At 42.1% G+C, this 13,890-nt stretch overlaps 1 protein-coding gene across 6 annotated transcripts in view; it reads left to right on the plus strand.

Moving 5' to 3' along the window:
- Positions 1–62: 62 nt before the first annotated feature.
- The window catches only part of ZMYM4 (zinc finger MYM-type containing 4), a 39,491-nt gene continuing 25,663 nt past the window's right edge, over positions 63–13,890 (plus strand). For 3 of the 6 annotated variants that reach the window (XM_042015490.1, XM_042015492.1, XM_042015493.1), the window contains exons 1-4: positions 64–217; positions 11,078–11,120; positions 11,517–12,044; positions 13,585–13,652. In XM_042015490.1, coding sequence (XP_041871424.1) covers positions 176–217; positions 11,078–11,120; positions 11,517–12,044; positions 13,585–13,652 — 681 coding nt within the window. In that variant the 5' untranslated portion in view covers positions 64–175. Of the gene's footprint in view, positions 218–11,077; positions 11,121–11,516; positions 12,045–13,584; positions 13,653–13,890 lie in introns of all 6 variants that reach the window. The other 3 variants (XM_042015494.1, XM_042015496.1, XM_042015491.1) reach the window with 2 other exon arrangements.

Here is a 13,890-nt window from a genome sequence, read left to right on the forward strand (position 1 = left end):
GGGGGCCCACCCCCCCCCCCCGCCGCCCTCGCGGAGCCGCCGGGCCCCCCCTCAGCCCTGCCCGCCGCGCCGCGGAGCCCCCCGGAGCCGCCGCCCCCCGGAGCGCGGGGGAGGCTGAGAGGGAGTGACCCCCGGCCCCTCGCCCCGGGCTGGGACAGCTGAGGGGGGGCGCAACATGGCGGAGGCCAAGGAGGAGGGGCCCGGCCCCCGCGGCAGGGTGAGTGGGGGGCGCGGGGGGCGCGGGCGGGGGCGGGATGCGGCGGGCGAGGCGCGGCCCCGCCGGGGGTCCCGGGGGCACCGAGCCGCACGAGCTGCCTGGCCCCAGGCCGGCAGCGCTGTCCCTCCGGCCTCGGGGCCCTTCAGCTTCCTCTCCCCCAGGACAGTGTCCAGGCATCATCGCCATGAGCGTCTTGGCATCACTTAAATAATAAACTTGCAGCTAACCAGGAGCTGTCGTTATCGTCCGTCTCCTTGTTTAAAGCACGATGTCCTTGCTGCTCCTCTTTATTTCAGTTGTCCATATCAGGCCAGAGTGAGTCAAGATGGCAGCACCATCCAGTTCTTGGGTGCTCAGGCTGTAACCGTCGTGTGACTTCTGTTAGCCATGGCCATCCCAGGACTTGCCTGTAACCCTTGTGTGATTTCCATTAGCCATGGCCCTTTTAGGACTTCCCTGTAACCCTTGTGCCAGTACCTTTAGCCATGCACATCCCAGCTCTTGGTCCTTCATTGACACAACTTGGGCCATCATTGTCACCTCTTGGTATGTAAGCACGTGTCCGTACTCATCTATTTGGAATCACAGAAACCTTAAGGTTGGAAAACACCTCCAAGATGGTCAAGTCCCACTTTACTTGAAGAGTTACTTAATCTCTTAAACCAGTGGAAGTTTCCTTGTGGCCGATATTTTGTAGCTGTGAAGGAACCACGGGTGAATGTTTTAAGCAGTGATGAAAATAATCTTGCTACGAGTCCAGTCCTCTTTCTTGCACACATGTAGTGTTTGGTTGAAAGCTTTCTGCCAGGAATGAGGTTACGTCACGTTTGTGGATGGGTGGAAGAGTCCGTAGCCCACTACAAGACTGAGCTGTCCAGTTCCCTTTTCCCAAAGGTGAAGAAGCTTTCCCATTCTCCAGTCTTGGGAAAGACAAGAGCAGAAGCTCAAGTTTTCCAGTGGTGCATGAGAGAGAAGTTTAATTGCTGGATTCGTATCAGAAAACTTGAAACTTGTGATTACACTGAATCTAATTGTTACCAATCAGAACATGACCTCCCAGGGTATCACTGGGTGAGTAGATGTCTGACTACTCTGCAGCTAGGGAATGAACATCATCTGTGATTTTCTCAGACCCGTGTCTTTCAAACACTTTATTTACAGGCTCCAGGAATTTTGTGGAATTGCTCACAGATAGTACATAAACATGCAGGTCTTTGGGGGAATCAGATATTGGCTAGCTGCAAGAAATTTGAAGGGAAGTGGCTGCATGTAGAACGGTAACTTGAGAAATCTTGAATTAAACTTCATTGCCAGTGACTGAAGTGTTAGTGGACATAAGGAAACGCTTTTACACCATGAGGACAGTCAAGTGTTGGAGCAGGTTGCTCAGAGGTTGTGCAGTCTGTCCTAATGTCTGTGGTCTCTGTGCTCATTGCTTTGACGTGCTCCATTTATCTGTAGAGTTACCTGGGTGTCACCTGAAGAAAAAGAGAACATTGCCTTTTTTCTTCTCAAGCTTGTCAGTTATCCACTGAGGAATAACAAGTATCATCCAGTCAATATCATCTTCATTGGTATCAGGAAAAATAATTTCTCTGTCTGTTGGCTAATTATTCCCTGGGTGCCAAGTCTGGAAGTCGCCATCAGTTATTGCTCCACATGTCCCTCCCTGTAGGTTATGGAAAGCTTCCCATGCTGTTGGCATTGACAACGTCTCTGCTCCTGCTGAAGCAGAGAACTTCTTCAGTAAAATTTAGGAATGATCCAGGAAAGTGATGTTGCCCTGGGCAGGTAAGTTAGGAAAGAGGAAACACAACTTGCCAGTGAGGCATCATCCCAAAGCCAGTTTTGTGCCAAGATGTTCTTGAGGAACGTGGGGAGAAGTGAATCCTGGGCTGCTCACAAGGCTGATGGAGCCTGTGAAGAGTGAGATTAGCAAATTGTAAATCCAGCACACAGAGATCTCCTAATAATTAATGAGGTCACAGAAGACCTGCACATTCCAGTTCTCTTCCCCATAGTGGGCCAGTTCCCATTCTACAGGAGGTCATGATTTTGGACTCTTCCAAGTCTTGTGCCTAAGGCATAACAAGCATTTCTTATAAAAATTATTTTCCTTTGTGTGGAGGAAATAAAGACTAATTTAATGACTTCTTCAGACAGGAGCTTAGCAATTGGTGGTGTTTTCAGAATTGTTCTTTTCAGTATTAGAATCTTCTGCAATTATTCCAGAAGCACACACTGAAACTGGCATGTTGCAAATCCCATGGATAAGCAGTCACCATCTTTTAACTCAATCCATGAATGAGCAACAAACTAAGGAATAAAGTTTTTGCCAGTCTAAGACTGACAGAAGTTTGTATAATTTGATTTTTAATAGTTTTTGGTAAGTTTTTGTAGCTGAATTGTTTTAGAGCAGGTTAATTTCTCCCCTAAATCAAAACTGTTGTATATGCTAAGGAAAACATTTAGCATATTTAACTTTCAAATTTGCTACATAAGATCAATATTAACTTGAAAGGTGTCTGCTAGTATGTTTTTATGTAGTTTATAAAAATATTTATGGCAATTCAACTTTAATTTGTGTATAATATCATTGTCTTGAACAGTTAATTGTTTTGGCTGGAATGTTGATTTATTTATAACCGTTCTCTATAACCCCTTGGGCTAGACAAGACAGTTTGGGCTGTGCTGAAATTTGACACTTGGGCTCTCTCTCGGAAATTAATTTGGTGTGAACAGGTGAACACTTGGGTGTCCACATCAATAAAACAGGTGTTTGCAAAAGATTTTTAGTATTGCATGGCTGCAACTGAGAATTGAAGGAGATCATCTCATTTAGAAAGTTTTGTTGCTGAATTACTCCAGAATGGTACAAAGTTGATGAAAACATTTCTCTGCCAAGGCTTGTGCACTTCTCAAAGGATGTTTTGATGTCAGAATCTTTGAATTCTCTTTCAAAAAACGGGCATAATGGATCTCAGGCATTTACGTTAAGACTTTTCACATTGTGTAAAATACAGAAAGTTAAGTCATCTCTTTGTGCCCACTTCAAGGCCCTTTGCATGATTAGGATTGTGGAATTTAATTCTGAAATCACTCGCAATGTTCTTGAAGTGGTTATCTCAACTTTTCTCTCATTTGGGGTTGGAACTGGATGATCTTTAAGGTCCTTTCCAATCCAAACTATCCTGTGATTCTGTCATTGATGACTCTTGTGTCCCATCATTCTTTCCAGACATTCCAACTGATGTTGGCCTTTCCCTAAAAAAGTCTTACAGGAAGTTTTCTCTCCCGAATGTCAAGGTTTTCTGTAAATGACTGTCTCGGTTCAGATGATTTCCATCATCCATTCCATAAGCATGGTAAAGGCCTAAGAGCTCTTGGACCTCACCCGTGCTGTTGCTTGTAACACTTTTTCTCTGGGATGATCTAAACTCTTCAAAGAAGGTTTCTGCAGCAGAGAATATTTCATTGAGGACATGTCAGCAGAATTGGGGGTGCTCTCAGTGTCCATCCTCTTAGCCTGTGTTCTGCCTGTAGTGCCATTCTCTTTTCCTCTGGAAGTGCTCCTCAGAAATTGCAAGGGAAACAAAAAGTTCAAGAGACTGTAACTTGCTTTACCAAATTGGTATTGATCCAAAAATTATGTGATGTGTCTGTCCTTTTTGTAACTACTGATTGAAGAATGATGGTAATGTATTTAATTTTCGTTACCATGTTTCCTACTGCTATAGATAAATTTGTTTAATTTTAAAAGTAGCTTGAAGTATTATAGGGGTTACCTCTACATTAGATAGTTTTAAAGTGTTTTGTGTCTAATGACTTTGAATTTCTTAGTAAAAAGTGTATTATAACCAATTGCTGTTGTAACTAAAGTTTAATACATCAGATTTTTGGTGACAAAGCCAAGATTTTAATTCTACATTTGATACTTTTCTGTTTTGAGAGCTAGTCCACAGTCCCAGGGCAGGATAAATTGCGGCTGCCAGAATTCCTTAATTTCCTTTGGAAAGAGAGGAAACCTGAATCATTAGCCTAATAAACTAATGTTTAGTTGTCTAAATTTAGGTGAGAAGAACTTGAAACAGAATTAGCACAACTATACAGAGTTATTCCCACAGGAGACATTTTGGAGTACTTCCTTTTTCATTATTATTTTTTTAATAACTTATTTTTGTACTTTTGTGAATCTTGATATTTCTCAAAAGGGTTGAGAGTACATGAAAATATTTCATCTGTATTGAAATTCATCTTTAAATGGTGCTGTTTGCTCAGAAAGCTTTATGAAATACAGTTAATGCAGACTGTTAACAGGATTTTATTGTGTTTAATTGTGGAAAAGGCAAAAAGGAAGCCAGAGTTAGGAAGGTACTTTGAAGAATGAAGTCGATATTTTATCTCTTTAAGGACAGAAATACTGCAATAGAGAGAATTGGATGTGCATCCAGGCTCTGCCATTTGCACCATCAATTGCTGCTGGCACTGAACTCTTAGGAGAAGGGAAAGGACTTGCAGCACCTGATGGAGCTGAGCCAAATCACTAGTGTGGGGCTGGGAACACAAACCAGGCTGGGCAGGAGATGGTCCTGCTGTATTTGTCAATAAGCAAAAGGTGCTACAGTTGTAAATTTTCCCAATTTGTGCACAAAACCACCTTGTGGATTCCTTAATTGAGGACAGATTCTAATGACAAGCAGAGAACTTCAGTTTCAGACAGTTCATTCTCTTTAAAATTTAATTTACAATGGGTTGGGGTTTTTTTCCTCCTATTAGTAATACAGCTAGTAGCAACTAATTACTAACATAGTTAATCATCTTACTGGAAGAGACGCTGAGTAGAGTGATCTTCCTGAGATCTTCCTGAGTGATCTTCCTAGTGCTGCTCCTCCACCCTGGGTTGTCACCCGTGGTACTTCTTAGTTGTATTCCATGGACTGGCTTTCCCTAAAAGCCACGGTGATGGCTCTCTCTTAATGAGCTTCTGAGATAAATGGAATTATGGGGATTTCATGCCTTGCAGAACGTAATCTTCTCACTAGCCATACTTTTGAAAGCTTTGGCCAAAAGTACACATTTGTGATCTGGGCAGTGCTGGCCTGCTTGTGGAATCAGCTAAAATATGTAACTGAACTGAAACACTTGGTTTGGAGTAAGTAGCTATTGAGCATCACAGCATAAACATACATATTGTCACACAGACCCTGCTTTGATCTTGGGGATTTTTACATCCTTGTAATTTCCGTTTAGTTTTCCTGCCTTATGCTGTGAGAAACTGGAATTATTTTTATTTCAGCTTATTTACAGCCTTAGTGTAAGCAGAATCCCAGCTTTAGTGGTTGTTTGTGTCTTACCAGCAGCAGAGAAGTTCAGCACAGAGCCAGCATGAGGTTTTGAGGGAAGAAGATCTTTGTTTGAAAAGAAAGTCTTTCTTGTGGATGTCTTGGTTTGTTTGCTTGCTGTGTGGTTTGTGTCTGTGTGTGTTTCTTAATTTGCAAAGCCCAAAGATCAGCACATCAAAATCTTGTGTCTTTGCAAAGACCATTGCAAGGAAATTTGTTGTTAATAACAAATATTAGGGAGAAATTCTTCCCTGTGAGCATAGTGAACCCTGGCACAGGATGCCCAGAGAAGCCGTGGCTGTCCCTGGATCCCTGGCAGTGTCCAAGGCCAGGTTAGATGGGGCTTGGAGCAGTCTGGGATAGTGGAAGGTGTCCCTGCCCATGGCAGGGTTTGAAACGAGATGGTCTTTAAGGTCCCTTCCAACCCAAACCAGTCTGGGATTCTGAGATTGCAAGGTGAAACCTTCACGTGCGGAGCTGCTTCCTTCTCAAACCATGATTTTGTGGGTGAATGGGAGAAGGGCTTGGATCCCACTGTGATTTTTGTAGATATAGATTAAACCCACCAATGTTCCAGAAAAAAATAATGCTTACTGTGACTTCCTGTGTGTTTGACAGATTCATCTTGGCCCAATATATGTTGGTAACAGTGTGCAGATTCTGTGTGCATGATGGGTGGGTATGGAAAATATAAGATTTGTTTGGAATTGGCCTGTGAATATTCCAAAAGCCCAGGAATATCAGAAAAACCTGGTGATAGAAAGGGACGATAAACTTCCGTGCTGAACTGCTCCCTGTGATTTCTGGTGAATTGTCCAGAATTCTTAAAACGCAGAAATGAAAGGGGAGCAGCACGTGCCTAAATCTTCTGTCCTGACACTTAAAAATTGAAGATGTGTGAGATTCAAGGTAAAACTGTATTTCTTGAACAGACTATAGGGAGCCACAAGGAGCTGGGAAATGCCTGGTTTTTTACGTGTACTGGAGCTTGTTTGGGATTTGCCTTTAAAAACTCCCATCACCATCTCCACTGTATTACCCTTAGACTAGATTAAAAATAATCTTTTCAAGTGGTCAGCGCGGCTCAGGGAAGCCTCAGACACTCAATCTGCTGAGCTCGTGCTCTCCCTCTCCCCAGAGGGACTCTGTGGCCATTCCCAGACGGGAAGGTGCCCTGTGCCCGTGCTGGCGGGGGTCCCGGAGCCGGCTAGGGGGGGCTCTGCCAGCCTGGCCGCGCTCGGCTCTATGGCTGTGACCCCGCCGGGTTCTCTTCCTGCCGCAGCCCTTCTTTTCCTGTAGCAGGTATCTGCAGCAGCCTGGCTCTTTGTTACCCTCTCTCTTCCCTCCCCAGGTGCTCCGAAGGTATGAATCCGTAGGGCTGGCTGTGTTTCAGTGGGAAGCAGCTCCGGCAGGACCCGCTGCGTAATTCTGCACGTGCCGCGGAGTTTTCCGGTGGCAGAGGTGCAGCGCGGCTGGCTGGCTGCCTGGCATCCCTGCCAGGGACATGTCATGTGGAAAAGGTCAGGGGATGCTTCCTGACCTCACCCCACCTGCCTCCAGAATAGTGATTGAAATTTCAATTCCTTTTAAATGATTTTTTTGTTTCAAATGGTGTCTTATCAGTTGAATGAATTCTGGAGTGGGGGTTATACTGTGCATAGAGGGACAAGGAAACTACAGGCAAACTGAGAATCATCTCTGACTATTTTTAATTGCAGTTCTCTTAACATCTGCTTCCTTTCCACAGTTTGCTTATGCATGCATTAAAATCTAGGATCGAACTTCAGAAGCTTACTAGAAAGACATGTGTCTGTGTATAAAGTGGTTACACTGTTTTATTTTTTAACAGAATTCTCTATTTTGCATACAAAGCAATACTGCAGCCATAGGCAACTTGTCTGTTTATACTGCACAAAAATAATCTATGAATTGCTTGATTTATGGATACCATGGCAATGTTGAACACTGTTAAGGTATGGATCAGCTGTTCAGTTATTTCGAATTAGCACATTGTATTGAAGTGTAAACAGTGTCCTTCTGTCCCCCGCTCCCAGCAAAGGCAGGTTGGTGCTGAGGCTGTGTCAGTGCTCCCTTGGATTTTCATGTACCTCTGTAAAAAAACAGTGATGTATCTGGTGGAATTTATTTTTTTAATAAAAGCAATGCTGTCTTTATTTATAGAGTAGTTTATTTTAAGCAAGTCACATTGCTTTCAGAAATACCTCATTGTTTTGCCACCATCTCTGTATTCTTACTTCATTTCATTCATTCATTTATTTGTTTTTTACAATCTGAGTAGGTAGAGCACTGCTTTGTGTGCAGTGCTAGCTAATGAGGCAGTCACTAACATATAGCCTAAAACATTGAATTTCATTAATACCAAACTCAATCTGCTCTGTATTGAACTCTTATGGAGTTAAATTATTAAAAACACTAAGAATTATTATTCTCTAGCAAATACTGGCCAAGGTGATGTAATGGAGGTGTTTTAGAATATTGTATTACTGAGTTTGGTTTTACAACTGCAAGTGTGTTTTGAGGACTGAGTTGAAGAGTTGAAGCCTTAGCATTTGAACAGAAAACTCTCTGTTCCTGATACTTTCCTGTTGAAGTAATCAAGACTTAATGTGGGTTGTTGAGGTACCTCTCCTTAGATCTGGCAAAAGTGACCCAGAGGAAATGCCATCAGTTCCATGTTTGCCCCTCAAGTACATTTGCTCCACTCCTCACTAAGTCTTAAAAAATCTAAGCAGAAGAAATAAAGGGAATTAAGGACGATGATGGCTAATGAAAGGAGGAAGCATGAGGTCTGAAGAGAGGGAATTGCCTTGCAGAATTATAATAGAATAATATAGAAATAGTAAGTTGGGCGTTGTTGTTCACATTTCTGTGTGATACAAGACCATAATCGAGTTAAAAGCTAACATACATGATTGATTGAAGTGATCTGTTTTTATGTAACTGGTGATATACAACATTTCCTCCTGAGATGGCATTGAAAAAGACTGTAATAGCATTGGGGAAGGGACTGGAAGTGTATAACCGAGAGAATACCTCACATTAATGCAGAAAAAAAAATATAAGCTCTAATTTCAGGGACAGTCCAGTTATAGACTTATAGAATGAGTAATTAATTGGGGATATATATATTGTGTGTGTGTGTGTAGATACATATGTGTACACACACACACAATCATCCAAACACTTCCCCTGGTTTTCTTTGAATTTACACTGTGTGGGAGTTCTGATGCTGTTTGCAGTCAGAAACTAGATGGTGGCTTAGCTAAGGCTGCTGGTATTGTCAGATGCTGGAGTTCCTGGTTTATAAGTATTTCCAGGGAACGCTTTTGACCACAGACGCAGATCTTCCTCTGTACTCGAAAACCTTTTGAAAGAAGAAGATAATCCATGATGATCTTTTCTTTTGATAGCCTCACAAAATAATGAGTAAAGAAACAAAATAGGATGACCTTGTGTTTGGGAAGTGTCTTGGATTCCTGATAGAGTCCATGTAGATTGTAAATGCTTTCCAGCTTCTCCATAATATTTTATGGGAGTCCCTAATGCTCTTGCAGGTGGCCCCTTGTGCTGACTTGCCTGTTAGTGTTTCTTTGCATGAAACAATCAGAGAGATCCACGCTGCAAAATGTATCCTTTGCTAATAAGAGCATTCCTGGGGTTGTCAGCTGTTGGTGAAAGATTTGTTACCACCAGAAGAGGAGGAATACCTAAGATTAGAATGCATAAGGCAACCAGGGTTGTATAGCGCCTGGAATACTTTCCCACAGGTACTCTGGCTCTCAGAAGAGTTAAAGAATTACTTTGATACAAATCTGCTCTGAGAAAAGGATGAGCTCATGCTTCATCTCAACTGAAAGCTTCCTTCATCCTACCATCAAATTCTGTTGTGACATTTTTGGAGAGGATAGAGAATTACTGACAGGAAGCAAAAAAGGGTTGAAAAAGGTCAGTGTAGAGTCAAGGACCTGGGCTATTGTTTTGCCTTCCAAAACTTCATGCTCTGATATTATTATCAAATGGCAACAAGTTTCTTTCCATGTTGTTCTCTAAAAGCAGCCCACCCCTGCTGTCCTTGTCCTCAGCAGCTTGTATGAGCACTTAGTATATCCAGTATTTATGGGGATTAGTGTTACACCTGTGTAAACTTAGTTGACTATGAATGGGCTTCTAGATCAACGCTAAACCTCTGTCTCCCAGACATACCTGAGATTCAGTACAGCAGGAACAGAGCTCAGGCCTTGCAAACCTTCCTGGGAGGTGTTTCTTTACTCCTTTTCCCTGTAGATAATTACAGGAAGGAGACTTGCATCAGCCTTGTGGAACTGTAACTTTTGTTTGTTTTGGTTCTGTATTTCACTTTTCCAGCCTCACAGGTCTGCTCAGAGAAACTAGAAAGTTCTGGTGCATTATCCAACTGACTTGATGCCATGCTGGACAGGTCCTCACTATTCCACGTGTGTTCAGTTAAGCTGAAGGAGCTACCTTGTCTTTGTAGACCCACAAGTGGTATTGGAAAGGGACTTTTTGCCATCAAATGACCTCTGAGACAGTCTGTTGTCATCCTTTCCTAGAGCTGGCTGTTACCAAACAGATAGTTCCCATCACTGATAGTTCCCAGTCCTGAGAAATACTGGATTTATCAACTAAATTACTTGAGTTAAATGAAATTAGGGCTCATCCCTTTGCTATCAAATCCCATTACTTTCCCTAAGATGGCTTAAGAATTGCAGTGTGAGCAGGATCTACCAGGAAAGAAAGTATAGAGCTGGCAACACAGAGAAAGGAGAGAGGGCTTAAATGAATTACTGTTATCGCTTGGGCAGAAAGGAAGGCTGCTAATGAGTTGGACATTCTGAAGGAAACTGTAATTATCCTTTTCCTGGCAGCATCTAAGCATGCCATCAACGTCAACATCTGTCAGAGGATGTTTAATGCAGGCAGATGTTTGTGCAGCACTCAGTCTATCATCTGGTTCTTCTGTGCTTATGCTCACACTGACACTCATCATCTGTGTTGGGAAGTTAAGCATTACATTTTCCTGTTCCTGGAAAGAGGACATTCCCTGTAGGAGAGGTTCCATGGATCTGTGCAGACCATGGCAGTGGGAGCTGCATGTGCTCCTGGTTTTCATTTAGGATGTTCAGAGGGAATGAAGGCTCATAGAGTGTCAGGGCAGAATCTGTGGCCTTGACCTGGTACCAGTATCCCAGGTAGAAGAGAAAATTGACATTCCCTTCCCTCTCTCCTCTGGGAAGCAGCACTATTTCTAAATTTTCCTTGTGTGCCTTTTCTATGTATTCTGAACTCATTAGGGTAAGTGTGGCTTCTCAGTGATATAACAGTCTTAATTCATAAAAATTTGCTTGGGGCAAGGAAGGAAGGAAGGAGGAGGAGGAATTGTGATCCTTCTGCTTGGTTATGGTTTTGATCAGATACTTTTTAGCAAAGTACACGGCAGCTGACCAAGACAATGACGCAGTGCTTTCCTTTTTTACAGTTTGAAGATAAATCTGATGCGGTATTTGATATTACAGAAAAATGTAAGTATTTCTATTTATTCTCTAATGTCATAGTTTCACAAAGCATTTCTTGGAAGTCTCATTGCTGCTGAGCAAGACTGTCTTGCCCTCATCCCAGCCCTTCCTGGTCATTCCCTCCTGCATTGCCTTCTCCACAAGTGCTACAAGTGAGGTGAATGAAAATTTGTGTTTTTTCTTTCTTTGGTTGGTATTACTCAGTTCAGCTTCTGCTTCAGAGTGGTGAGGGGGACTGAACCATTTCTGTCAGCAATGTTTTCACAGTAATGTTGGCCCAAGAAGGCTGAGAGTATTCAAGGAATTGCAGCGTCAGCCAGATTAGGACACTCACCCTTCTCCTTTGCTACACATGAAGTTGGTCAATTTTCTGACTGTTTACTGGGTTTTTTTTCTCCCTAGGTGGTGAAATTCTGGATGCAGAGATGTCTGAGGATGCTGACCACAACTTAACACCCGCCCTCGACAGCTTGTCTTATGGAGTACCGAATCGAGCAGGACCTGAAAATTCACTGCAGGGTGATGATCATGATTATTTTCTGAACTCTGGGGATCTTGCAGGCATACCTGTTGTTGGGAATGACAACGAAGATGATCAGAATTTCACTCCAAAAGACACTCTTTCTTCAGCAATTAATGATGAAGATCATCTGGAAGAGGGCAAGAGAGTTCCAGATCACGAACTGGACAGTGAAAAAGAAATTCAGGTTCAGAATGCAATCCAGAAGGATCTCACTTCCCCCTTTGAGCAGGGCCCTGTATTTAAATCACTTCGAAAAGATTTTAGTATAACACGAGATAATGGCAAAGAGACTTTTTCAGCAAAGGACAAGAATAGAGAAGGACGTTTTCAAGAACGTGAAAAACGGTTGGAAAAAATCCCTAAAGATATGGATTCTAGATTGAAAAGCAATTTTCTTGACAAAGCAGGTAACTGTTGACGTCATAGACCTGGCTGCCCAGCAAAAAGGAAGAAAGAACTAGAGAGAAATCAGCAATAGGGCTAATTATTAAAAACATCACCTTGTTGAAGAGAACAGAGAACAGGCAGAGCTGTGTGTAGGGGAGCATTTTATGAAGAACCCTGAAATCCAATGAACTCTTGTGTTAGGAGGAGGATTTACGAAGGGCTTGACAGTGTTAGGGAGTTCTCATCCTCCACAGCTTGTTACGGAGCCTCAACATACCCTTTGTTGTTGTGGTTTCCTAAATCAAGCTGGGTGACAATTCAAGCTTCCTTTTGGTTTTTCTCACTGTTTTTTTATAGACCATGGAACGTCTTAAGAGAAAAGGTGATGAAGTTTAGGTTAAATTGATGGCCAGTAAAGATTTTTTGAGTGAAGTACCAGTTCTTCACTAATGCCTTGGCATTCAAAGCAGTATGGATTTGATAGTAGCATCAGGGAAAGGCTTGCTAGAAATGAGTTAGTGTCTGCAGGAACTAAGCCAGAACATAGCTTGAAATCTGCTTTTCCTGGGAGACTGCTCTCCTTCTTCCTCAAATACTTGTGTCTTGGACTTCATCCAGCCAACATGGAGAAAATCAAAGATGCCTAAAATCCCTTTCTCATTTGACAGTCACCATAATCTTGCTGCCCACACACTTATTTTTGACTTCCCAAGCTCTGAAAGTTACAGTAGAACAGTGAATGAAGGAGTTAAGAATAACCAAGCAGGAACACATGATTTAATCTTACTCAGCAGAGGGAGGGTGAGCCAGCACGTGAGGGACTCCTGGCTGCTTGTTCACATTCACAGCCTACAGTTCTGAGATTTAAACTTTATATCTTCAGCAACAGCATCTTAAAATCAGTGCTTCCAGGTGGCACCAATGATAGAGAAGCAATATAGATATTTTTTTAAATAAAGAAAAGTTACGGATGTATCTATTTTTATCTTCAGTTAGAAATCAAGGGAAGAATGTTTCTGTATTTCAGAAAGTTGTAAATACCTGCAGTTAAAAGATCAAGTAAAGTAGTCAGTAGTTGAAACCAGAATGATAAATGTTCATGGTAGCATCCAGTATCTAGGCTAATCCAAAGTTTTTAAATGATATATTCTAAAAATCAGAAGATGCCATTTCCTGAGAAGAGCAGAAAAGGCAAAAGATCAGAACAGCAAAGAAAAAGCTGGAAGATTTTGCTCTGAAAAGTATTTGCAGTTTTAAATGTCAAAACAGGAGAGTTCAGAACCTGCTGGGGTGTGGAAAATTCTGAATGAACAATTTGCATCGGAAGTTTACAACTATTTTGCTGGAATGGGAAAATAATGATCCAATAGAATAATAAAAAAAAGTCAATCCTCTTTAGGGATTACCACCTTACTTGCAGGGAGGAGAAAGGGAGTCGTTTAATAGTGGTGAGGTGCTGTCAGACGCTGGGGTTGGGGAGCAGGATGAGACTCTGATAGTTTTAAAGGAAATGCATTGGAACCTGTATTCATTTCTATTTAATGTATATGTTTTCCTCAGTTCATAATCAAGTAGAAGAAACATTACGGACGCAGTTAGCGCCACAAACTCCAGAAACTAACTTCAGGGTAAGCTATAGATCTTTCAACCACTTTTGCAAGTGCAGCAATATGCTGTAGTAATTCAAAATACGTATTTTGTATTTGAGTGTAAATTTGAGTGTTAAGGAAACTGATCTTCTGACTCTTAGACATCTTTGCTACTTAAACAGTGCATATAATTTTGTAAAATTTTCCTGACCCTCTCTTTGGATTGAGGATTCTTTTGGTAGCCACTTTGCTGTTCAGCATGGTTGGAGTGACCGGT

This window comes from Corvus kubaryi, unplaced genomic scaffold, assembly GCF_017639235.1.
Source record: "Corvus kubaryi isolate FWS band 111438036 unplaced genomic scaffold, C.kubaryi_AGA036_p1.0 split3-37304, whole genome shotgun sequence".
Taxonomy (NCBI): Eukaryota; Metazoa; Chordata; class Aves; order Passeriformes; family Corvidae; genus Corvus; species Corvus kubaryi.